Source organism: Ammospiza nelsoni, chromosome 7 (assembly GCF_027579445.1).
Source record: "Ammospiza nelsoni isolate bAmmNel1 chromosome 7, bAmmNel1.pri, whole genome shotgun sequence".
In the NCBI taxonomy this organism is placed as follows: Eukaryota; Metazoa; Chordata; class Aves; order Passeriformes; family Passerellidae; genus Ammospiza; species Ammospiza nelsoni.
This window is the reverse complement of record NC_080639.1, coordinates 14,977,855-15,002,053: the sequence shown is the minus strand read 5'-3', so window position 1 is coordinate 15,002,053 and position 24,199 is coordinate 14,977,855. Positions and strand designations below refer to the sequence as shown.

The 24,199-nt window shown below is 37.7% G+C and overlaps 1 protein-coding gene across 2 annotated transcripts in view; it reads left to right on the top strand.

The window, feature by feature from the left end:
* Window positions 1–24,199, top strand: part of PARD3B (par-3 family cell polarity regulator beta) — a 390,768-nt gene that overhangs the window by 147,136 nt on the left and 219,433 nt on the right. For both annotated transcript variants that reach the window (XM_059475508.1, XM_059475509.1), the window contains 2 exons: window positions 12,882–12,973; window positions 22,938–23,024. In XM_059475508.1, coding sequence (XP_059331491.1) covers window positions 12,882–12,973; window positions 22,938–23,024 — 179 coding nt within the window. The remainder of the gene's footprint in view (window positions 1–12,881; window positions 12,974–22,937; window positions 23,025–24,199) is intronic.

Below are 24,199 nucleotides of genomic sequence, written 5' to 3'. Positions count from 1 at the left end.
GTCTTTTTACACTGCAGTTTTTAGTGCTGTCAAGTTATTTACTAACCAGTGCTGTTGTTTCAATATGTAGTTAATAATTAACATGGAACCAGATAATTTTATGAAGGGTTTTTTATGATGACTTTTAAAAACCCTAGGAGAGGTTGAAAATACCACTATGGTTCATAAGGATTTATTGGAAATAACAATATGCTCTCAGGTGATGTGTCTCTAGTCTAAATTGCCTGCTAGGTTTAAGATAAGCCAGTGATAGTAATGTCTTGGCTCACAGGAGTCAATTCAGGTTTATTAAGAATTTTCACTCATAAATTCAGGATAACATTGTGCCTGTACTTTCAGATCCTAAAACAAGGTTTTGTATACAGTTCAGCAGAATTAAAATGCTACAGAGTTGCCTTAATTTCCATTGAGAATTGGGATTGAGATCAAGGGGTTTATGTAGGACATTGTATTTTCTCCCATTTGGATGCAAGCAACTCAATTCTTTGAAGAGATTCAGACAACATTTTAACCCTTATTTACTTGTTTGATGCTCTTCAGAATAGATGGCTTGTTTTTGCTCTGAGAAATTCTATTTTAAAATTTGGTTTAAAGTGTGGCAACAGAGAAATTAGGAGTATGTCTAGTTTAGGGGTTGCCTATCAAATAGAGGCAAGACAAATTTGTGTTCTATTTTCCTTAGGCTATCATTTATTTTCTTTGCTACAGTGTTGAGGAGGTTTTGTTGAGAATGAAGATGGGTAGTTTGGTTTGTAGAATGCCCAGTGCTAAGGAGAGAATTTTTAAAGATAATTCCTTCCTGTACTGAGATATACTGGGAGACCTCCATATTATCTTTGTGGCCAGTTAAGATTTTTGGAAGAACTTTGTCTGCAACTTTATCATTCACATATGTACACAGACACACACACACAGAGGTGTATTTTTATATGGGTACATATGGGTACTTTAACATCTCTAAGCATATGGAACAAATGGTTAAATATACTGTTAGTCACTGATTCAGGACAATATACTGTTAGTCACTGATTCAGTAAGTTCCTTAGACTGGAGGAAACTGATAAGTTTTAAATTAACTCAATATGAAACTTTAGCAAAGTAAATAAAATTGCAGCCCACAGAGTTAAGGAGGAATACTTAACTTCCTGCAGGAATGAAAGTGCCTTTGATCTAAACAGGCAAAGTAATTCTTAGTACCTTGTATTCAAGGGCTGCGATCCCAGCTGAGGAAGCTCTATGGTAATCACAGACTCTGGTTCCCTGGGACAATGTGGAAGCATCTTGGGAAAATACTGGATGAGTGATCTGAGAGTATTCAGGTCCTTGCCATGCTGTAGATTGACTCTCACATGGGACCCAGCTATTGGACTTGGGTGAAGATTTCTGATTTCCTGGAGTATAATAGAAAACATTTTTCCTACTTTAACTTTTTAGCAAAGTATTTCCCCTGTATCATTTTACATTCCTTTTTAGTGTTTTTACCTTTTAGGCAGAGTGCAGCAAAAGCTATATTTCAATATCTCTTCTTTGCACCATATTTTCACGAAATTAGTCATTCTCATGTCTCACTTCTTGATATCCATGTGAATTGCTGGTGAGTCTGTATACCACCATCAGACAGAAGAAGGGTCTGGTCTATGACTATTGCATTAGTACCTAAAGGGCACTAATTAGATATTGAGAGATGCATCTGAGTGTTTGGTGTTCATATTGGCTGTTGTAAGCTTAGTGTTCAGCCATTGATAAGGACCCACAAAAAGGGATGTACACCTCAGACATCTGGGGAAAAAGTTTTAAGTTACCCTTGTATGCTTCTGTTTATTTCATAGAGTGGGCTCTGCCAGTTTTTTCATGTTTTTATGCTTAATATGGCTTGGTTAATGTTTCTGAGACACCTGGGGCTTTGACTGATTATACTGTTGGCCACTGCATTGTGCAGACGTGCCTGTGCATTCTGGATTACAGGAAATGCTGTAGCTGTTCTACAAAGATTTAGTCAAAGCTAAAAAAAGTCATCTAACTGCCATCTGTCTTGTGGCTCTCCCATCTATGCAATCTTCAGGCTCCAGCATTACTTGCACACAGAATCACATCCTGATAGTCTCTCTAGCTTTGCAGTGAAGGTGCTCTAAATATTCATGATGTTATGTATATACCATTATTAGAAATCCTGGGCTTTAAGCACACTGTCATCCATTGTTCAGTAAACACAATTACATTGCCCTATCGTTCATCTCTAATGAATCCATGCTAATTGATTAATCAGTGCTGTTGCTCCACTGTGATAATCCCATATGAGGAATAGAAGTAACGTAACTAGCAATTACTAATATACATTGCACACTGAGGAAAAGTTAACATAATACCCTGTAATAATAATACATCATGCACAGGGCAAATGCAGATCAGCAGGAGCAGAGCATGGCCCCAGCCAGGCCTGTCATTCCCTGGCACAGCTCTGTCTTTTGGGAGAAGAAGTGGCCAGGTGGACTGGACTGTAGTGGTCTTTGTGTGTGTGACCCAGGGATTACTGGCACAGGGACTATGCCAGGCTGTCCCCAATGAGTGGGGTGTTACAAAAAGGCATGTCTGAGAAGATATGACAGTCTTTTTCATAGTTTCCTCTCATGCTGGTTACTAGGATGACTGCCTTCTTGGCTTAAATAGGGCTATGGCTGTAGCTGTTGAAGTAAGAGAAGAAACATTTTTATACCTTTGCAGCATCTTACTGATGTTGCTATTCCAAAGCAGTGACTACAAATTTCTGATCCAAGTCAAAGCTTAACGTTGGTTCTCACAGGCTGTGAGCAGTGCTTGGTAGGCTGCTGGTAACCATGTGGTTATTCTTTTTGTTACAGAATCAATGGATCTGTGGATTCCTGCTGACCAACCTAGCATGTTTAAGGCATCTCATTATACATGCCATTCACAAAGGGAATTAACAGAAAAGTATCAAATGCAATCTTTAATGAAGACTCATTTAAACTTTGAAAATGGATTTGATTTTTAAATTTCGGAATCCCCACTGTCACTGGTGGTGGGGAAGACACATGTAATTTAATTTTGATGCAAAAACAGGTGAAGTCATTAAAGAATTTTTTGCAAGGAATAGAGATGCAAGGTTAAAGTATCACTTATACATTGAGCTCTTGGGTAATATATGTTTTTTAGAAGCCTTTCAGGTAATATTGAGGGCATATTGTTGTAATGAAAGCAGAAGGTTTTGATTCAGTAGTGCAATTACATATGTTAAGTTTCCTTTATCGTGCGTTAGGTTTTTGGGATTTGTTTTTAAGTGTTCAGAATTAGTATGTGGTTGGAATAAAATTCAGATTTTATGTGTGGGAGAAGTAGGGATGTGGCATCATAATACTATTGTCTAGGTAAGATTTAGATGTCCTCTAAGTATTACTTTCATGAAGAAGTTATCCTGATGTAATGCATAGTGGGTTAAGAGATTTTTTTTCTTTACTTTAAAAAAGGAATTCTCTCTAAATGAAAAAGAAATTAGTCAAAATGTAGCTTTGTAGTTTGCAAATCTCTTGTAAAATGTTTTGTCAATTAAATCTTGGGAGGCTTCAAGCAGTGAGTCAAGCCAGGGAAGGTCATGCTGGTATTCTCTTGGTCTGAGAAAATTTGGTAGATTTTCTTGTAGAAACATTAATTTCTTTCCTGTTTTTTGCAATGTTAATTGCCTACTGGCAGTTTGCAACCAAAATAAGGGACTAGTGTGCATTTGTGGAGCTAATGATAGTACACTTTTAAATTATGCTTGTTGCTATGGGAATAATTGCTTACAAATAATTTCTATAGTAACTCAGATGTCCAAAGTTTATACACTTTTAAAAAATATATATTTTTGTCTCTAAGTGGATGATACAAAAAAAAAAATCACAAATTTTAGCTTGGAAACACCTGCTTCTTCGGTGCCTTGGCACTGTTGATACCACTGCTAAATATTCTTTATAAATAAAAGGTCACCCATGTATTTCTGGACAATAAATTTAACAACAGTCTTTAAAATATGAAACTAGAATAAAAACACCACAAGGTAAATAAAATGAAAATATTAATGTCCTAGCAGATAGCAGGTCAGCCAAAATATTTCAAGTGCTCTAAGCATGGCTTAGTTCAAATCAATAAACTTGCTGAGATGCAAATACTACAGACTCACGCAGAAAGTCCTCCTGATACTGCTCTGTAGTGACTCTGTAGGCTTGCAGTGCAGGCAGAGACCTCATAGGCAATTAAAATCAGCATGATAAATGGGGACAGTGCTAATAAACGTATCCTCTTTTTTAAAGGTGCCAGTGATTATATGGTTGGCCAGTTAACTGCATCCTTTAGGTAAATATTCCAATAGTGACAGCTCCCTAAAATTGTAAACATATACCATATTACTTATGTTTCCAGTAGTTTTTTGTTTGGTGTTGGTGTGTGTGGCTTGTTTGGTTTGGAGGTTTTTTTCACCCTTACTGGAGCATTTCCATTTATTTTAGGAATTGGTTTTGGGCCAATGAAGGTGCCAAATCCTAATATTTATCAATATACTATCAAAGCTTCTTTTAAAAGCAGCTTTCTGCTGTAGGGGGGACAGAATATAAGAAAATAAAGGTAGTGTAGAAAGTAATCTTACCCCTAAGGAGTTGCAGCTGGGCCAATTAGCAAAGATGAGGAACAGGCCTGACTTTAACAGGCCACAGCTGTAAGCAATGAGAAAAGAGTGCTATAAAAGAGCGGGGTGTCTGGTTGAGAAGGGAGCTGGAGTCACTTGGCTGCTTTGTGAAGAAGAGTCAGTGCTCTGGGGAGCTGTCCATGAGAAAACACCAAGAAGGTATGGAACTTTTGTGATAAGGAGACAAAAGTATGGAACCCCCTGCAATAAGACGACAATTTCCTGTTTTGGAAAAGGCATTGCTCACACCTCAGTCTAGAAATTGTTAAAACTTCTGAGCCTAAGTCCAGAGTTTTATGTGTATGACAGCTTCTTCTGGAGACTTTTAACTGAGGTCTTTTTTTACATTTTTCTCCTTTTCTCAGCCCTTCATAAATTGAAGTACTCAGGCACTCTAGCTGCACCTCTTCCTTCACTTCACTTTTGCAAGAAAGATGTGAACTCTCTAGCACTGTTATAAATAGTGAATTTTTTTCTCAGTGATAGAGAAGTTTTTAATATGAGGATTCTTGGAGTTCTCGTGCCAAAATCATGTGTAACAATTTTGAACCCCAGGCATAAAGTAATCCTTGGTTCTCTTAATAATGAAGAATTTACTGTTTATGTAGGACTTTAGGAAACAGAGTATTGCTTTTTCCATGCAGACAGTGGTTCTCAGCTAGATTTTTGAATGATTAGCATGAAACAGATTGGGAGTAGGTATAGCAGGAAGGATCAGGGAGAGCATTTTGAAGGTTGATGTTGGCAAGGTGTGTTTTACATACAGAAGTTGAACATGTCCAGAAGAGCTCAGTGGGAGTGCAGTGGAGGGAAGCCTGGCTAGTGTAGCTTGTGTCCCTGAAGAACTGAAGCTCCCCTGGTGTTGGTTACAGCTGATTCTGGTGCTCCCTGGGAGCTATGTTTGATACTAACAGTATCTTCCCAATGTAGAAGGCAGGGACTCCAAGGTGTCTGCTGGCTTGGGACCAGTAATAATTAGGAGGGTAGAGGGGGTTACCTCCCACACTTAGCCCAGGAGATGGGTACCCTTCCCTGGTGTCATGGCTCAGCACATCCTGTGTGCTACTAAGAATTTTCCCTCATGTTATTCTGACTGAAGTTGTGGACCACTGAGCTAAAGCAGAAGCAATCACTTTGAAAATGTGTGTCTATGTGTGCATGATGTTCCTGTCCCATAGTTCCTAAAGATACTGGGCACTCCCTTGGACTACACATGTGATAGCTGGCTCTGAATCTGCTTCAGTGCCAGCTCAGCCAGAGTACTTGGACATGCTGGGGACTGGGATTTCAGGCAGCTCAGTGTTTGCACTGAGCAGTGTGCAATCCACCAGTGCAGTCCAGCTGTAATGATGACCCTCAGCAGAGAATTGTTACAAACAATTTGGGGGAATAATTTCTTACTCCAGACTGATTCTCAGGAGAGTGTCCATTTATGCCCTTGGTTTTAAATGCCAAGATCACAACTCACTACAATATTCAAGAAATCCATTGGTAGTTGAGGGGAAAAAATATTGCTGTTGTGGTTCCTGAAACTGTCATGTAATTGCTAAAAGCTGTACTATATTATGGCTTTTCTTTGTGCTCTGCTAATTAAACATGAATCCACTTGGATGTTATTAAAAATATCTGAAGACATACAGCTATTCTTATGTTGAAAAATATCTTTTACCAGTCCAGTTGAATACGTTTCAATTGACAAGATTGAAAGAGGCTGTGTGATTCTTATTTTCATAATAGTTGGCTGCCTAAAAATCATCTTTAGCAAGTGATTAATTGCATTTGTAGATACAGCACAATTGCATCAATTATCCATTTCAAATTAATTTCATTCTGAATAGTTGAGAGGATGATGTAGTTTAATCAGTAAGTGAAATGGAAGTATTGTAAGCTGTTTAGAAATACTTCCCACGTTCTATGGCACAGTGATTTCAATCAAGCAGACCACTGGAAAAATAAGCAATACACAGTAATAAACATTAATACTTTTCCTTCAGTTTAGCAGCATTTTGTTAGCCTCCTTTGCATTGGTTTCCACCTTTGATGTATTGATTTTAGCAATGCAGTGTGAATTTTATTTTATTATTCTTACTTAGGAGGAAAAAAAGGAAAGTTATATTAAATTAAAAAATTAATCTGGAATTTTTTGAGGCATTGTTATGCATGCCTTTGCAATACTAAACCATTCTTGCATATATTTTAGGAAGCAGTTTTGGATTTTTATGTAAAGATGTGTGGACTGGAAGATTGGAAGTTAGTCTGTTGTTATCTTGGTAATGAAAGATTAGCCAAGCAAATGAAATGCAGATGTTGACACCAACTTCATATCTAATCCTTGAATGAGTGAACAACACCCAAAACCACAAGTGGTGCCCAACACAATTGCTCACCACCTCCTGACTGATGTTCAGCTTGATCACTGAGTAGTGTTTGGCCTCTCCCAGCCAGCTCCCCCCAGTTTATGTCCTGACCACAATGTTCTAGGCTGTGAAATAACTCTTCAGCTGTCCCAACTGTGCTCACTTATGTGCACCCCCTCTCTGACAGAGTGTGCAAAACTGAGAAGTCCTTGACTTAGGGCTAGCGCTATTCAATAACAACCAAAATATCAGTAGTTTATCAACATCATTCTCTTACTAAATCCCAGACATAGTACTGTGCCAGGTACTAGGAAGAAAATTAATTCTGTCCCAGTCCAAACCAAGATCCCTCAGTTACAAAAGTTTTTTCCTACACAGAGGTGTTACTGCTACAGTTATAGTACAGGTTTCTACTTACTGGAAGCTTGTTATGTATTTCCCTTGTCAGATTGTTCCGTGGCCTAGGGATAATGTGACTCTGTAAAGATAAAACAAATGTTTTCTCTATGAAGGGTTTTATTGCCACATCTTCAATCAGGCCTGTTGTGAATTTAAGGCTAAATGGAGGAGGAGATGCTGATACTGAATATTTTGAAAGCTTGTGGTGTGCTGCATTCTTCGTTTTGCAAACTGAGGCTGAAGAGTATCAGAATGAAGGGCAGTGGTTATTGTGATTGAACTAAGTTTCTTAGCTGTTTCAGGAATACACAACTTAGATTTTGTCCCAACAGACCAAGTGAGCCACAGAGAAGCCTTTTGGACCTAAAAAGCTATGTACAGTTGGCCAGAACTTGAAAACAGCATAGAATGCTACTGCTGGGCATTACAGCAAGATATGTCTAACTTTGCTTCAGATAGGGTTATAGTATTTTAACCTGTGCTTGGTTATATTATTCCAGAACAGCAAAGGGCCTTTCTGTATGTGTTCCATGAGTTATGTGGTCTTCTCTATGCAATGTCAGGTATTGCATTTGTTGTTCTAGGTAAAGGTAAACAACTTTATAACACAGGCTAATTGGTTTGGGAATATTTATGAAAGTGTTGATTTTTAAAGCTAAGTATAGTGCTGTGGCTTTTAAAACTCATTCTGGCTGTCAGAAATGCTCACATGATCCTGAAAGTGTTGCTAAAAATGTTCAATTTTTAAATACAGTAATTAAAATTGTCTGTTGTGAGAGCAGTAGATGAGACATTTCCTGCATTTGTAAACTAAGCATCCCTTTCACCCCCAGGTTTCCTTGCATCTCACTGTTTATGTTGGTGAGATCTGAACTCTTACTGAACCTTCTTGGAAGAAGGTTTGCTGTTGGCCAAGCAGGGAGAGGGAGTTCTGCAGCCTGCCACCCTGCTCCATGACCTTCTGCTCTTTGATTTGGATACTTTTCCTTTGTTTTAAAGAGCTGAGGCCCTCAGGGAATACAGTACTGGAAACTGGAACTTCAGACATACATTTTCACTTTTAACTTTGTCATTAGAAGAAAGTCTCAGATAAAGATACTTTCCCTTGGGTATACCAGACTGTTTGAGTCCTAATTTGAGTAGATGTGTTTATTTCTTCTATTAATAGATCTTATATCCTTCAAGTTTATTGCTAGTGTTTGATGACCATTTTATACTTTCAAGAGCATCCTGCACTCAGAATTTTCTTCAGTTCTTTATTTAGAGTTCTCTTTCTCTAAATTTATCTATTTTGGGATTTTTCTCATGTTGGCTATTGTATAATAAGCTTTTTCAATGATAGGATGGTTTTTGCTACACAGCTTTCCTAAAAATGATGTGTTGGCAATTTTATGCTACCCAAAAACTTACTTGTCTTAAGAATGAATTGTGTTCCGAGCCTGCTAGACAGACTTGAGGTGATTTAGGGCCTTTCTATAGTGACTGGTGGCCTGTGAATATTTCTGAAGTTTTCTTGCTGAGCTAGGTGGTGTAGTCTGTTCTTGAGTGAATGTGCAAACTTCAGCTGCAGAAGAACCTCAACAAAAGATTTCGTTTCAGTTAAAATGGAACTCAAAACTACACTCTAGCCAGAGTTTAGGTAACAAATGGTAACAAACTAGTACAGGTTTTTTTTTGGAGATACCAAAATCCATATTTTTTGGGTTGCTATGATAATGAGGAAAAAGAGCTGTGGGACTGGTGGGCAGCCTAGATGTCGAAGCAGCTACTGCTGTGTTGGCTGCTCAGGGCTGCATCCTTTTAAATACAAATTATTGGTTTGACCATTTTAAGTCAATTCTGTCTCTGTCTCTTTTTCTAGCAAAAAAATGGATACTTTGTCTCTGTCCAAAAGTGCCACTATTGCTTTTCTTCTCAAATATTTTGTGGGTTTTACGAAACAAGCCTTTTCAAAAATTAAAGAAAAAGACTGTAGACTTGGTCATACTCCCTAAGCTCAATAAGACTATAACTGACTCATCATGTTTATTGCTGGGGCAAACATATGCCCATGCTGACTTGAGAAGAGTGGATGTTCACAAAGGAGAAAATGTCACTACTGGTACGTACTCTGTCACTCCTGCTGCCTCATGTACCTCTTTACCTAACTTGAGAGCTGTCACATAAGGAATACAAGACTCTTCCTGGCATTTGGGTTGCAGTTGTTTGCAGAGGGCTATTTAATAGAATCAGTCTCTTCTACTTACACCTAATTTGAAGAACGTGCTTTTAGTAGCACTAAGAAGAATTGCTTAATTCAAATTATGCCTATGTAAATAAATTTTAAAATTACACTGTTCTTAGATGCTTATGCTTCCTTGGCTTTTGTTTTTACCACACGATTTTGCATTTTATTCCTGTGTCCTAAGTGAATACTGCAATTCTGTCGCTGTAAATCTGTTGCAATGTCAGCTGAATTTGAGTCAAGGTTTGTTAGTCAGTTTGTCCTTAATCCTGCTACTATTGAGAAACTGACTATCAGTCTTTAAACATTGAACGAGAGATTGAGCATTTTTATGTGTATTGGGTCATTATCTTTTGACAGTGTCTTTAATTGTGCATTGTTGGTTTGCTATTATTCTGCTTGTTTGTCAGGAGATGATCTGTTTAAATTTACTGTGCTTCTAATGTAATGCTCAAGTATGAAAGGAATTTGTCCATTTATAGTGATTGTTACGTGACTGGAGCTCTAATGTCATTCTGAGAGAGCTCACTTAGAATGTCAGTGTTATGATTCATGTTTCCTTGATCAGTTAAGCCTTCAAATATATCTGGCTTTGTGTTTATTGACTTGAGCATGTGATAATCTGTGATATGTGGGAGCACTATACTCCTACAAATCTAAACAGGCAGTGGTATGCAGGATGGGGCCTCGGACACTGAGCTTTTTCTGACATCCTTCAGCACACTTCTCTCCAGTTAGGAGAGGGTAACTTTTCTTTAGAAGCTTTTACCCTTAAATTTAAACAAGCAAAGCCTCCACACCACAATAAAAAAACACACCAACCCAAAAAAACCCATAAATAAAATAAACAATGCAAACTGTAAGTGTAATGGACTCCAAATTTCATCCTGTAATTCCTCACAGAAGGTTTATCTTGTGGAAAGATTAAAATGTGGATGTGTATGACTGTCAGGTGCCTCACAAGGCTACCCTATTATTTTTTGGCACTGGAACAATCATGCCTTGAAACATGAGACGTGTTTATAAATCTGTTTTTGAAGATCTCTTCCAAAGGTCTGATACCTCTAGTATCTATTACAATCCTCTTATCAAACTTCAAGATACTTTCTCCTGGTCTGGCCTTTAGCAGAAAAGAAGGCTGTTTGTTGCCATCTTTCTGTAAGGACCTCTTGCTTATCTTGGAGTCTTACTGTGCTCTTAGCAATGTTGTGCTGTGCCACACAGCAAATTAAAGTGTGAGATTATACTTGTTGATTAAATTTTTTTTATTTCTGGTCAAAAAATCTGTGAATCAGTCAACAGATACAAGATACAAGATTGTGTTCTGAACCTCTGTGTTTATCATTGCTGGGAAATCTGTTTCCCAAGAAGTGGGAGATAGGGCACAAGCATGGATGTAATCTCAGCACAGCAATAACAGCAGTAACCAAAAGCCCAGAGACAGAGGAGTAGCATAGCTTATGTTGCTTGTGTAGACTGCAAGGGAGGCTTCAGATGGCAAAACACTTCTGAGGCATGAGTAGCATGTTCTGTGTCATGTACTGTGTTGCAGTCAGTGTCTGGGAGAAAAGGATCTAGTGAATCACAACCCTGAATCTGCTCATGGTGTGACGATGTTTAACTTTCCATAAAGAAGGGCCTTTGTAGCACCAGTGTTTTCAGTGGGAGGCTAGCGGAGGTTAGCATGGTTGCGAGCATTATTGTTAAAATTGTGTCTGATTTTTGTTGGTAATGCACTGCTTGAGGTCAAACTCTTGATTTATGAGATTAGTATGGAATATACTTCATATAACAACAACTGTTCCTTGACATGTGATTCCGCTGTGGAAAGTGATTGGAAGAGATGGCACATACTCAATACGTAGCTTTTCTAAGTGGTTCTTTATTAGTGACGGAAGTTGACTTTGAGTGAACTATATTGGTCTTGCAGTTGAAGCCAAGTCTATTGGCTTCTGCTCTAATTAACACACAAGGAGCATCACTACCAGTATTCTGGGTTCAGAATCACCATGCAAACCAAAAAGGGTCCAGCTTGGTTTATATCTCAAGGGTTTGCTTACAATGCTGCTCATGATTTTGAAGCACAAGGCAACCCACACTTGCCCCCAACTCTCTTGATACTTAGAAACTAAAAATAAGTTCTACCAATCTTTGAGGGACTGGAAACACCAAACCTTTAGAACCTCATATTTTGAGAGAAGCTGAAACTTCTAATAACTGGTGCAGAACTTTTATTGCAAATTAAATTACCTATCTAGTTGGCTTTGTTCTTTGAAATTAATTTATAGCATTGCTACCTTTTGCCTTGAGACAACTTAATATGGCAAGTGTATACACTGGAAAACTGTACCACTGCAACAACAAAAAATAATGATTAACTTTAGCCTTTATCTAGTTAGGATCAGGCTCTGAATTGAATTCTCTTAGTGTGTTGACAGCTGAAGATTTATGTCTTCCAGCTCTATTCCTGTTGCACAGTTGACAGAAGTGACCTCTCCAAAAAAGGTCTTTGTTACAGATTTTGCTCTGTTTACGTTATTGCCATAAGGGTTGGGATGAAGTACAGTATGTTAAAGCTAATACATCACCTGCTGACAGTGGTCTTATCTCGTTGGTAACTATTTCCCTCTCTCAGTATGAAAAAAATGCAAACATGGAGTGCAAGGATCACAAAAAGAAAGTTAAATAGTAGTTTTCAAGAGCTTTAGCATTGTCCATCTGTGTGCACTGTACTTTTGTGTCTGATTGTCCAAATGGCTGCATAATTTCTTTTTCCGGGAAGCTACTCTGAAAATATGTCTTTGCTAGATAAACACTGCCAAGGGATAGAGCACAAAAAAAAGCTGTTTGGTTTACTCAGGGTCTGTGTCATCTCTTGGGAGAAAGGAAGTGTCTCAGAGTGGGAGAGAATGGCATTCAGGTTAGATAGGCAAAGAAGAAGGTAAAGCAGTACAACTTGAAGACATTAAGCTTCTCCAGTGGAAGGGCGGTGGGATTGGCACAAGGAGCAGGACTTTAGATACCTTCCTATTTGTCCAAATGCTGTCACAAGTGATCCATCCAGAATGAGTCTTTTAGTCCTCACTGTCAGTGAGATGATGTAATTTCAAGAATGAATTTCTCTTCAAATACAGATTTTAAAACATAAACACGGCATTATATATGTTTTATTATTATGCATTATTATGTACATAGTTTCAATATACCCTTTGAAATCTCTCAACAGGGTGCTTCCCAGGCATCTTTTCAGGATGGGGAGATGAACCTCACTGGACCCACAGAACTGCTGTTGGCTCAGAGGGCCCGGCTCCCTAGCAGGTAGGGACATCTTCTGTTTGGTGCTGGCTCAAGTGTGGTTTGTCAATTTATGCAATACAAGACTGACTTCTCACTCCAGCTGCACCTCTGGTTCTGCACTGTGCTTCTTATCACCATGATCTCTTCCTCCTCCTGCCTTTCCCACCCTAAAATTGCATTTGATTCACATAACAGAGCACATATTTGAGCATGACTATGTCTTGCACTCATTGATGAATATGAAGGAATTTTTGTGCTGTTTGTAGTATAAAGGTAGGGGGGAAATCTAGGTTTTGGTTTTTATTCAGTCCTGCAAGTGTTTCATGTCTTAAGATAGAGAATGTTTGTAATCATATATCTCAATAAATAACTATTTAACTGAACTGTATAATCCTAAAATTATCTCCTTTAAGTGTCATCTCCAGTATTGAGTGGTAAGGTTATTACTTTGCTATATCCTGTAGTAGGTTTTGTATCTGTGTGAATACACAGTGTAAACCATTGCTAATATTTGCAATATTTCCCTGTGCATTCTTTCACTAAAGAAGCCTGGTGGAATAAATCCTTTTCTTCTCTGCAGTTAAAACAAACTAGAGATGGCCTGTGCTGTTCTATCTGAATGTGGTCATGGTTCCATTGACGTTTTAGGAAATAACTTTTATTTTAACCAGTCTAAATTTTAAACAACACTTAAATATATAATCTCCATTGGAAACCAGTGGAATAAAACTTGAGAGCTGCATAGTGGAAACTAGAGGAGAAGAAATTAGGTGCTCTCAAGAAGTTCAGTAATGAGTAACAATGTTTATTGTTCCTGAAATCAAAGGGAAAATTCTAAATGGCTGAAATGAAATTGAAAAAATAATGGGCTTGTAGATAGCACTTGTTACACCAAATTATCAAGCCAGGGTGCCTTAATTTCAGAGAGTAAGTTGGTCAGATCCTTGGTAGTGTTGGAGTGTTTTCATGCTGCTGATTTTCTATCTCATCATAAGCTCAAATTTCAGTTTTGACTGGTGATTCAGGTTGTGTTGAAGTCAACTTTCTGGGTAGGTAGAGGAATTCAGTACTTTGTCCATTATCTTATGTTTGTTGCAGAACTCTTGAGATATATATAGCATGTTGTATAATTAAATTAAAAAGTGTTACATGACAAACCTCTATGTGACAGTTAAAATGTGAAAAATTAATCTGTTTCAATTTTAATGATGGCAGATAGTCATTTGCTATAATTCTGCAGCTTATAGTTGTTTGTCAAAACAGTATAAGATAAAACTCATGAAATAAACAGTACCTGTATGCCTTAATCTTAGAGCATTTATCCTTGCAAACATCTGAGAGAAAAACAAGTCTTAATATTCCCTTTTTACCTACATGGGGTCTGTGAAAGAGGCATGAATATGTACCCCATGCCTGTGGGGAAGTTAGCAAGAGCAGGGACTTGAACATTGCTGGTGATCTGGGCCATGCCAGGATTTGTGGAGAAGGATCACTTTTCCTTTCACAGCATTTCAAGGCAAATAAAAATTTGTCTTTCCCTTTAAGAGAATTAATTTCTCAGTTTTTCTTGTTTTTTGAGTCATAATTTCTGTAGTTTCATGGGCAATTTCATCATCTTGGTACAGCTGTGTTTTTCAACTCAGTCTCTCTGGGGTTTTTGCTCTCTCTTGAAGGCCTCCTTGTCACCCAGTTCCTATGCCATTTTGTAATTCCTTCTGCCTGCTGATACTGATGCATATTTTTAGAATGGTGTCATAATGAAAAGGAACTGGAGTGCTTTTCCAGCTTTCCCTGCACCTGCTGGGCCTCTAAGTTACACGCCTGCTGATTAGTGTTCATCATGCAGGTATAGAACTTAGTTCAGTCACTAATGCGTATTTTCTGTTTGTGGAATGTTGCTAAAGATTTCTACAGCTTGTTTCACCTGAGGTAATTATTATGCATCACCAAATATATGCACTCATTTGTCTCTTGATCCGTTAATTTGTAATGGGGATTAATCAAGCTCTGTGCACACTGTTCATATTTACTGTTTTCCTTATGCCTTTACTAGGGTGTTTTAGGCTATCTAAGTCCTCTTAGGAATTTTCTGAGAGCATATTATTGTTTATCGAGTTAAACAATTCATTGCTTGCATTTGGGATTCTTCAGAAGGAGGTTGTGGTACTTGTTTGCTTCATTATTCGGTGGCTTTTGGAAACGTTGACAATGACAAAACCCCTTGTGATACTTTTCAGAGGTATTCGGATTTCTCAAGTGGCTAGGTCTACTCTGTCACAAACCAGACAAGAATAAGCTTAGGTTTCTGTAGATGTCTTACAATTTTTGCTGAATTCTGCAAACTGTCTTGACATAGGAACGTGGAAGGAAGAGTGATAAAGAATATAGATGGGGCCCACTTGATTGATGTTAGGGTATCAATCAAGTAAGTGTTGAACAGACAGGGAGAAAAGGGAAAGCTGGCCGGAACAGGGTATTCCCAAGAATCTTTTTGCATTGGTAATAGTTTTTTTTTTTTTGAGATGAATTGTCTTAATCTTGATTGAGATTGCATTGTCTGAAAAATATTGGCCAAAACCAACCAACCAAGTAAATAAAAATCAAAACACAATGGAGAGAAAGGAGCAGTTTTACATAGTCACAGTAGAGTAATAACCATAATATGCCTTATTTGTGGTTGCTGTGTTCTGAGGTGGTTTTTAAAAACAGTTTTACCTGCAAGAATTGAGATGGGTACTATAAGGAATTTTTCATCAAAATTGTGAATTATATTGGAGTATTTTTAAAATATTCCACTTTTTCAATGAACATGAGAAGTTCTGAATGCAGTATTTTGTAAAGCAAAGTTAGTTCATAGCTCTGTGAAATTCACAGGAATTTCAAAAGTCAATGAATTTAAAATTTATAGCAATGATTTGATTTTTGTTTGGCTTTTCTTGTGAGTCAAGTTTTTCAACTGTTTTTCCAAAAGTGTTTTCATTAGGAGTAGAAGGTTTATAAAGGGAAATAATGAGTCACTAGAGACCATCTGTCTGTCTCAATTATCTTTATTTGATTGAATGCAAGTAAGGAAGGTTTTATTAATAAAATAATAATAAATAATAAGGCTATTTTTTCACAAGCAGTAAAAAAGCATCTTAATATCTAAATTGTCTTCTATGTGAAAGAGTTACTCAAAACTCTGCTTTGTTCAGGTGTTTTTCTTGTTGAATTTTAAAGTTGTTAGGGCCATGAGAGACCACCAGGTCATTAACCCTTCATTTAAATAAGCCACATCAAGAGATGTTAATACAGGTAATATTTCAGCATAATTGTGAGTTACTCCATGCTGTGGACAAAGGGCTATGGAGGAAGGAAGACTACTACTGGCTCTGCTGCTTTCCCTGTTTTCCTTCCTGTCACTGGGTTTGGTAAGCTTTAAGGCCTGTAATGCTTGAGCAAAATAGCAGCTTCTCATCTGAGAAAATGATCTGAGCCTTCTCATCAGAGCACCAACCTGTCTGAGGTCAGGGTCCCTTTCTAACTGCAGCCAATAATGGCTATTTCAGAGGGAAGCAGAGAAAGAGTGTCATGTTTAATATTGCATGATTAAGAAGCCTAGTCAGTTGAACTTTAAGATCCAGACTTGGATTGTTTTACATCCCTCACTCAAGCAGGAAAACGGTTTGATTTTAAAAAAGTCAATTCGCTGATTTAAGTAGGGGAAATCAATTTCACATGGAGTAAATGAGTGTCAGTATGGAGGGGTTTTGGCTTCTCTTCTTAGAAGTTAATGGGAAGTCCCTTTGCCTGGATTCTCTTAAAACATTTCACTGCAGAAGTACTGGGAGACTTTTCAGGACTGTATCCCTTGGGAGTCTGAAAATTTTGATTTGACCTTTTGCGAGTTGAATTTTACTATAGGAGAGATTTAAAACATTGGGTCATTGGAATGTTTTTCAATAGATTAAGTAATGGCAATTCTCTTGCAAATTCTGAAGGTCGCTTTTTTTGTTGTTGATTTTCAAGTAAAGATGATATTCAGGGTAAAGGAAGCCAAGCCAGTGTCAGCAGTGTACAAAATTTTGTATTTCTCTGTGCCTTTTTTCATGTTCTGTACTAGGTCTGAAAGATTTTCATAGTAAGAGCAGTGTCTTGATACTCTGTAGATGATTAGGTAGGTGCTTGTCACAACTTTAAGCACTGAATTCCTTAGCACACTGTACATGGGAATACTGGTTTTGAAAAGCTTGCTTTTCTCAGTAAAAATTACTGTGTTAAGGAACAGTAAACACGAATCTGCTTGGAAGTGGATGTTTAGCTTAATAGCAGTGGATTAGTTGGAACGCAAAGGGTAATTTATGCATAGATAATTCATTATGTGTTTTCATTATGTTCGCTTTTGCTGTCTTCCCACTTCTTTTTAGCAGAGGTCAGGGTCAGTTCCTTGGTTTAAGCACTGTAGATACATAATTAAAGTGTAGCTGAAGCATTTTTTCCTTCTCTGTGTTTTCCTATTTTTAACCTACTGTGTCTTTCATTAGTCTAACAAAAGAGAATTGGAGCCATTTGATTTAAAGAAAAGACACAAAGCTCCAGTGCTTGCCAGCTATCTGATTTCTCTCTAAAACTTCAGGGTTAATCTTGTGAGGACTAACTAATTTTACTGGGGGAAAAAAAAAGTCTGGAACAACTAGATTAATGCATTTTAGTTAGAAGATGATTTGTTTCCTCTTCAAACCTGCAACTGGAAGATTGTGGCATTATTTCATAGTAAATATTTGAACTTATGGATAGTTTGTTTAGTGTTGTGTAGGATGGAGCAGCTGCTCTGTTCCTGTCTCTTACAAAAGATTGACCAGTTTCCTTAACTGTACCTGGAAAACTTACCCTTGCCTGCACATTGAGTTGCTTTCTCTCCTCCTTGTAGGGTGCTTTCTAGCCCTATTTAGATATTTTTCTGATTTTCATCATTTGCGTGTGTTCACATTACATAACATCTTGAGTTCCAGCTGCTTCTTCAGGACTTTCAAGACATTTTAAGCAAAGGCTTGAGCACCTAGCTGAAAACAGGGAAGGAAATATGTGAAAAAGGAGGAGGTGGATGAGAAGTGTGACAGGTTTAGTTTAGATGAATACTCTGAAAGCTTTCTTTGGATGAATTTATCATCAGTACCTGTATTGGTTTAGTATATGAAAAAAGTACACAGCAGAGTCATCAGACTCTTTATTTGGATAAATCTGTGCATGCTTCCTCTTTAAAATGCCCTGTAGGAATTTGCCATGCCCTGTAAGCCTTTGCTCTCTACCAGACATCAACACCTTTTGTTGATGGATGCTCTCTCTTCTGGAATGGCAGTGTTGGAGGAAGAGGCATGAAACTGGAGGTGCAAGTGAAGAACATGCAAGGAGATACAGCTTAATAACTGCATCTGTGAGCTCTCTACATCTGGCTGACATTTAATTTGCCTTTTGCTTGGCTGTGGTCAATAAAAACACCACATAGCATGTTCAGAATATCAGCTGTGCTTTTCTGTTTGCAAGGGAAACATTGACATTCTGCACTAAAAGATTTTTTTGAGTTATGGCACCTTACTAATCAGTACCTTTTCTTAAAAATGCTTGAGAAAGTGTTGACTATGACTAAAATTGCGAAGGAAAATGCTACTGGAATGGTAAATACTTTGTGTTTACTCAAGCAGTAGGTTCTTGTGACATACACATGATGACAGGTTTTGCCCAGTAACCCATGCAGTAATCAGCTTTTCTGAGGTACTGTCTTCACTGTGTTGCAGAACAATTAATCTGCTTTAGGCTGTGCCTACTGCATTCTTCAAGAGTAATTCTACCAAGCCTTTGTAGCTGGGGAAGCTCAAAGCACCTCAGTGAACTCAGTCTTGCTGCAGCAACACATAATGTTTCTTTCTGGCAAGGGTTCCCTTTAAAGCATCTGTGTGCTCAGTGTTGGGTTGGGTTCTTCAGTGTTCTTGGGTTGTCTGCAGAGAAGCTTTCAGCTAATAGATCTTTTCCCATTGTGTAAATCACAAACTGCTAATTCTTGATACAGGTTTCAGGAGAGGGAGCTGTAGTATTCCACAGCCAGGACACTGCAAATCTGAGGAATAGATTGATTCACAATTTAATATGACCACTAAATGTGCAGCACTCTGTTTAAATTTTGCTTTCCATGTTGCCAGTACTGTGCATGCTCACTACTGTGTACACTTTCTCTATCTCTTTGCTGAACAGTACCTATCAGTGTTTTTAATAATATGCATGGCAAGCCTTGTTGACAAATGTGATAGATGGTAAAGAATCTGTCAGAAATCAATAATATGAAACAAAGAAGAATTTAAATAGTAAATGATGACAGCCTCTTCAGGCTAAAAATCAATAGTATAGCATCTTGGATCAGGTCATGCTGGACAGGTGTTCTCCCCTGAGTGAGACCTGAGGTACCTTCAGTGCAGCTAGGGGGAGGGAGGTGCCAGCATGTGTTGGAAGAAGGCTGAGTGCTGTGTTTCTGGCTGGGGTGAACTTTGCACTTCAGAGGAATTTCGCTGACATAAAGGCTTTTTAAAAGTTTGGTCTTTTTGACTCCTGTAATAATGTATCTCTATGCATTCCACAGAGTAGATTCTTCAAGATTTCCTGAGGTAGGAGTTCTGCCTGTTTCTTGAAGAGCAAGGAGGAAATACTCAGCCTACCGATGCTCCCAGCCTATGATCCCCAGCTAGGGATTTTCCTCTGGTTTTTTAATACTGATTTGATGGGCCAGACATGTGTTTTCTTTTACTGCAAAATGCATTTAAGATCTGTATGGGAGATTTCAAAGGGCAGTAGGTCACGAGTAGGTTACTAACTTCTCGAATTTTTTTTTTCTTATTTAGGTATTTGTTTGTTTTTAAAATGTGTTGAATATTGCAAAAATTCTGTAAATTACATTCTTTTGTCACAGCTATCAGCCTGTAAGACAGTAATTCTGCTTTCTCCTACATCTTTCTTTAATTTTTTTAACCTAGCTCTGTCAATCTGAAGAGTCGTAGCACCTGTGTCCCCCATGTGCCTTTAGAGTTTAGTAATTAGTATTCTTAGAGCTCATCCTATTTAGAATCTCACTCAGCCATGCCCTGTTCCTGAATACTTTGTCCAGTACAGTATAAACTGTAAGCCAGCATGAAATAGTACAGTGCTGAGTTCAGCTGTCCTTGTGGGCAGATTAAACCTGCCTGAAGAGGGACAGAACAAGTGAATGATACCAAATGTGTCTGAATCGCTAATCTTGGAGGTTCTTAAACAAATGAAAAAAACCAAATCAAATCCCAGATGTTCTGGTTTTAAAATTTTTTAACTGTCATGCTTGCATAGGTACAATATAAAAAATAACATGTCCTCAAAGGTCCATGAAAGTTGGTGTCAAAGGCTGTTTTCTTCTTGGATGTAACTAAGAGTCCCATTTGTTTGAGAAGGAGAAGTCTATTTAGACTCATGGATTTTTAATTAACATTATAATTTCAAAGTTCTTAATACATGTATACAGTGTGCTCTTATTCTGAACATTTAGTGCTCTAGAACATCTTAAAGTTTTAGGATGTACCAAAATTTTTTAAAGTAATATATAATGTGCACGTGGGCTATTTTTTTTCACAAAGAAGCCTATTTTTCTTAGTGTGTACATTTCATGTTCAGTTTAAAAGTAAGTTTGTATGTTTTCTTTGGCTTTTGGCCTACTTATAACTCTGACTACATTGATTTAATATGACAGCTCACCTGTCTGTCGCAATAGCCCTCAAAAAAATTCCTGCTCTTTCTTACAGTTGCTTAGGAAGACAACTCCTCCCTAGAGCACACAGGGTTATTTGGGGACAGCTGTAATTTACTTAATTTTTCCCTGTGCAAATGAAAGCCCACTCACTACTTCTGATTTTTTTCTGAATCTAAAGGGGTTGGCTGCTTAATTTACTTATGCTTTTTGATTTTGTAGAAGTTCAAAAGACAATATAAGTAGCCCTTTAATTATCTTTCTTTGTGTGTTAAGAGAATTGGAGGAAGTAAAAGATGGAACTGAAAGAGGAGTTAATTTCCTATGCATGCATTTTTGAGGTTTTTTGGTAACCACACTGATTAGCTTTTCTAACCAGCCTCACCAGAAAAAAATGTATTAAAAAAAATCTTACAGGAAGATTTTTGTCAGGATTTCCCCATTTGATTAATGAAGTGGTGAATACAGGAAAGAAAAATCCACAAATGCCTGTTGATGGTGTCTGCTTTATAAATACAGTAACATGTAAATCTGTTACTTCGGGATCAGTGGTGGCTTGTTATTCAGGGTCTTTCCATTTAATATCTAGAGAACATCAGTTCATTACAGTGCCAGCATTCTTTAAAGAACAGTTTACAAAAAATAAAAGCTTCCCAAAACTCACTCTGTTCCCTAATTTAAAAAAAAAATTTATAAACTTATTTTTCAGTCTTATTCTATATTTAGCCAATCAAGCTAGGAATTATTGTATTTAGGGCAAATTGCTTCTCATTAATCATTGTGCAACTGGATAAAGATTCATAACAACAAAAAAATATTCCTGTGTTATTAAGAAGCAATGCCATATTTTGTCTAAGGTCATTTGAGTAATTGTGCTCCTTGTGAGAGGGCTCAGCTGTGCCACTTGGGTTCATGTTGTACCTAATGTGGTGTGACTGTGTTGCCATTTCAGGGGCAATCACAGACTCCTGATGGGTTTCAGTGTGGATTCTTGCATCAAATCAAATGATCATAAAACCATGCTTCAGCAAGATCAGTCAACTGGTGCCAGAGGAAGTTGTGGTACTTGTGAAAAATCATCTGAGGTAGGGAGGGCAGGGTGGTAGTAAAGAATCTGCTTGGTTGTCTTATCTAGCGAACATGTGCTCTCTAGACCTGGTGCACAGGGAAGGATCAGAAGTCTCTTTCTCTCTAGCAGTTTGCACTTGATCAGTTAGAGTGAGTGTTTAACTCAGGGCAGCATCTGAAGTGGCCATTTGGTTCAGTTTCACGTGTTCTGTGCACACTGAAGGATTGGCAGGCAAACAGAGCTCACAGCTGGAGTGTTCTGAATGGGTGTGCCCAGGAGTTGACTGCTGGCCACCGATCCTGGGTGCTGGGGGTGTTCAGTGCTGTGGGAGGGACTATTTTGGAAGATGGACACTATTGTGGAATGAAGGAACCATGTCTGCTGAAATACAGACGTTGCTAAATTTTTTAGGTTCTAGCCAGTTCAAGTACCTTCCTTTTCCAGTCATGTCACCCAGAATAGAGTTAAGGTCACTGTGAGGCTGACAGTGTACAATAGTCAATAGGAAGTGAAACAGCACATGCCATGAAACAGCATAAGTCTGTCAGAGATAATACAGAGGTTTTTAATAACAGTGTTAGAGGAAGGAAACTTGATAAAATGAGCCGAGTTGCACTACTGATCACAATTTGTTTTGTTCTTTGTTCATCACAGAGGTTTTATGCAACTGAGGGAAGAAATCAGTATATTTAAATATAATTTGACTTGAAAGTCTCAATGTCCTTTCTGTGTGATCTTTGTGTTTTAATGTGGCCACATGGGAAAATTGAAGCAACTCACATGGAGCTTAAATTAAGAACATGTAAAATAACCCTCCCCTCTGCTTTTTTTTTTTTTTGATGATTAAGTCTCTCCTCACATAAAAGCTTATTATTTAGTATTCTAATTAATTTACTTGAAGGTTAACTTACGAAAATGTCTACTATTTGATTTCTTTCCCTTTTAAAAAGCAGAAATGCTAATCTAAAATAATTAAAGAATTTCATGGCTGTTTTACTTTTCATTTTATTTTCATATATTAATGAGCTCTGAGTAAAATATTTTTTCTACCCTTTCTGCTATCTGATCAATCAGGAATTTGTTTTATTGATATATGGAGATATAGCGATATTCGAAGACTATGGAGAATTCTCTGAATAAGCTTATGAGATTTGTTTCCATGTGCTCTTTTTCAGTGAAATGACAAAAACAGTGGAGATTTCTGGAGAAGGTGGACCCTTGGGAATACATGTAGTGCCCTTTTTTTCATCCTTGAGTGGAAGGTAAGATAGTTTCTGCATTGCTCAAGGAGTATATTAATGAAAGAATTTCAGTTGTGCTTATCTTAAAATGCCTGTTTACCTGAAGGAAGACAAAAATTGGTCTATGATGCTCGTCCATTACCAAAATATTTACTAGTCCAAGTTCTGTATAAGGCAACCATAGAATCATTTAGGTTAGAAAAGACCTCAAAAATACTTGAGTCCAACCATTGACTGATCTCTCCATCTTGTTGACTAGACCACAGCCTGAAGTGCCATGTCCAATTGCTTTGAGTCAGTACTATCATCTGTATTCATATATGCCCTTTTAATTGTCCCAGCTTTTATTCTCTGAATGGTAAACTGGACTTAGTAGTTTTGTGTGGTGTTGGGTTGGTTTTCTTGTGCTCTTGTGGGCTTGTTTGTTTTTGTTTTGTTTTTCCTAAATTGAATATCTCTGCATAGTCTCTTCCTTAGTGACATACCAGACAAGAAGAGTCAAGAAATTGCTTGCCTCCTCATACCTCATACTTTTCAAGCCATCTTTCAGATTTGATTGCATAGTATTTATAAAATGTGCTCTATACCATGAACCCTTTTTTGTCACAATACAATTACTTTAATTATAAATGATTTAACCAAGTCCATCGAGATCACAAAAGCCTATTATAGCAGCGTGCTCATACTGATGTGCTGTAGTTAAGACTGCGTCAGCATTTTCATTATAGCTGTTTTCCAAGCTATGTAACTAGGATGTGTTAAAAAAAAAAAAATCTAGGCTGAAATTTGACATACAGAGGCTTAGCCAGAGAGTTAATTTGACACTGGCAGCCGTGAATAAGAGATGGGAAATTGCCAGAGCCATAAATGACACTGCTTTATAGTAAAATGTCTGCCTGTTACACAAAGCCAATTATTGCAAAAGTAAAAATTGTCTAATTCTTGAATATTTCTTTACTTGTCAGAATTCATGTAGGACAGAGAATGTGAAGGATTGAGTTACCTTGTAAAGGTCTGTTTTCTTGGCAAGATCTGAATTTGTAAGTGGACCCAAATTAATTCAGATTGTTTTATTTACCAAAAGGGAAAATAGATGTCCATCTGCTGCCTGTAAAATGGCATCACTGTCTCAAGAAGAAAGTTGGTCTTCAGTGGCAACTGTCAGAGATCCAAGTTGTGTCCTTGGCTTTTTGGGC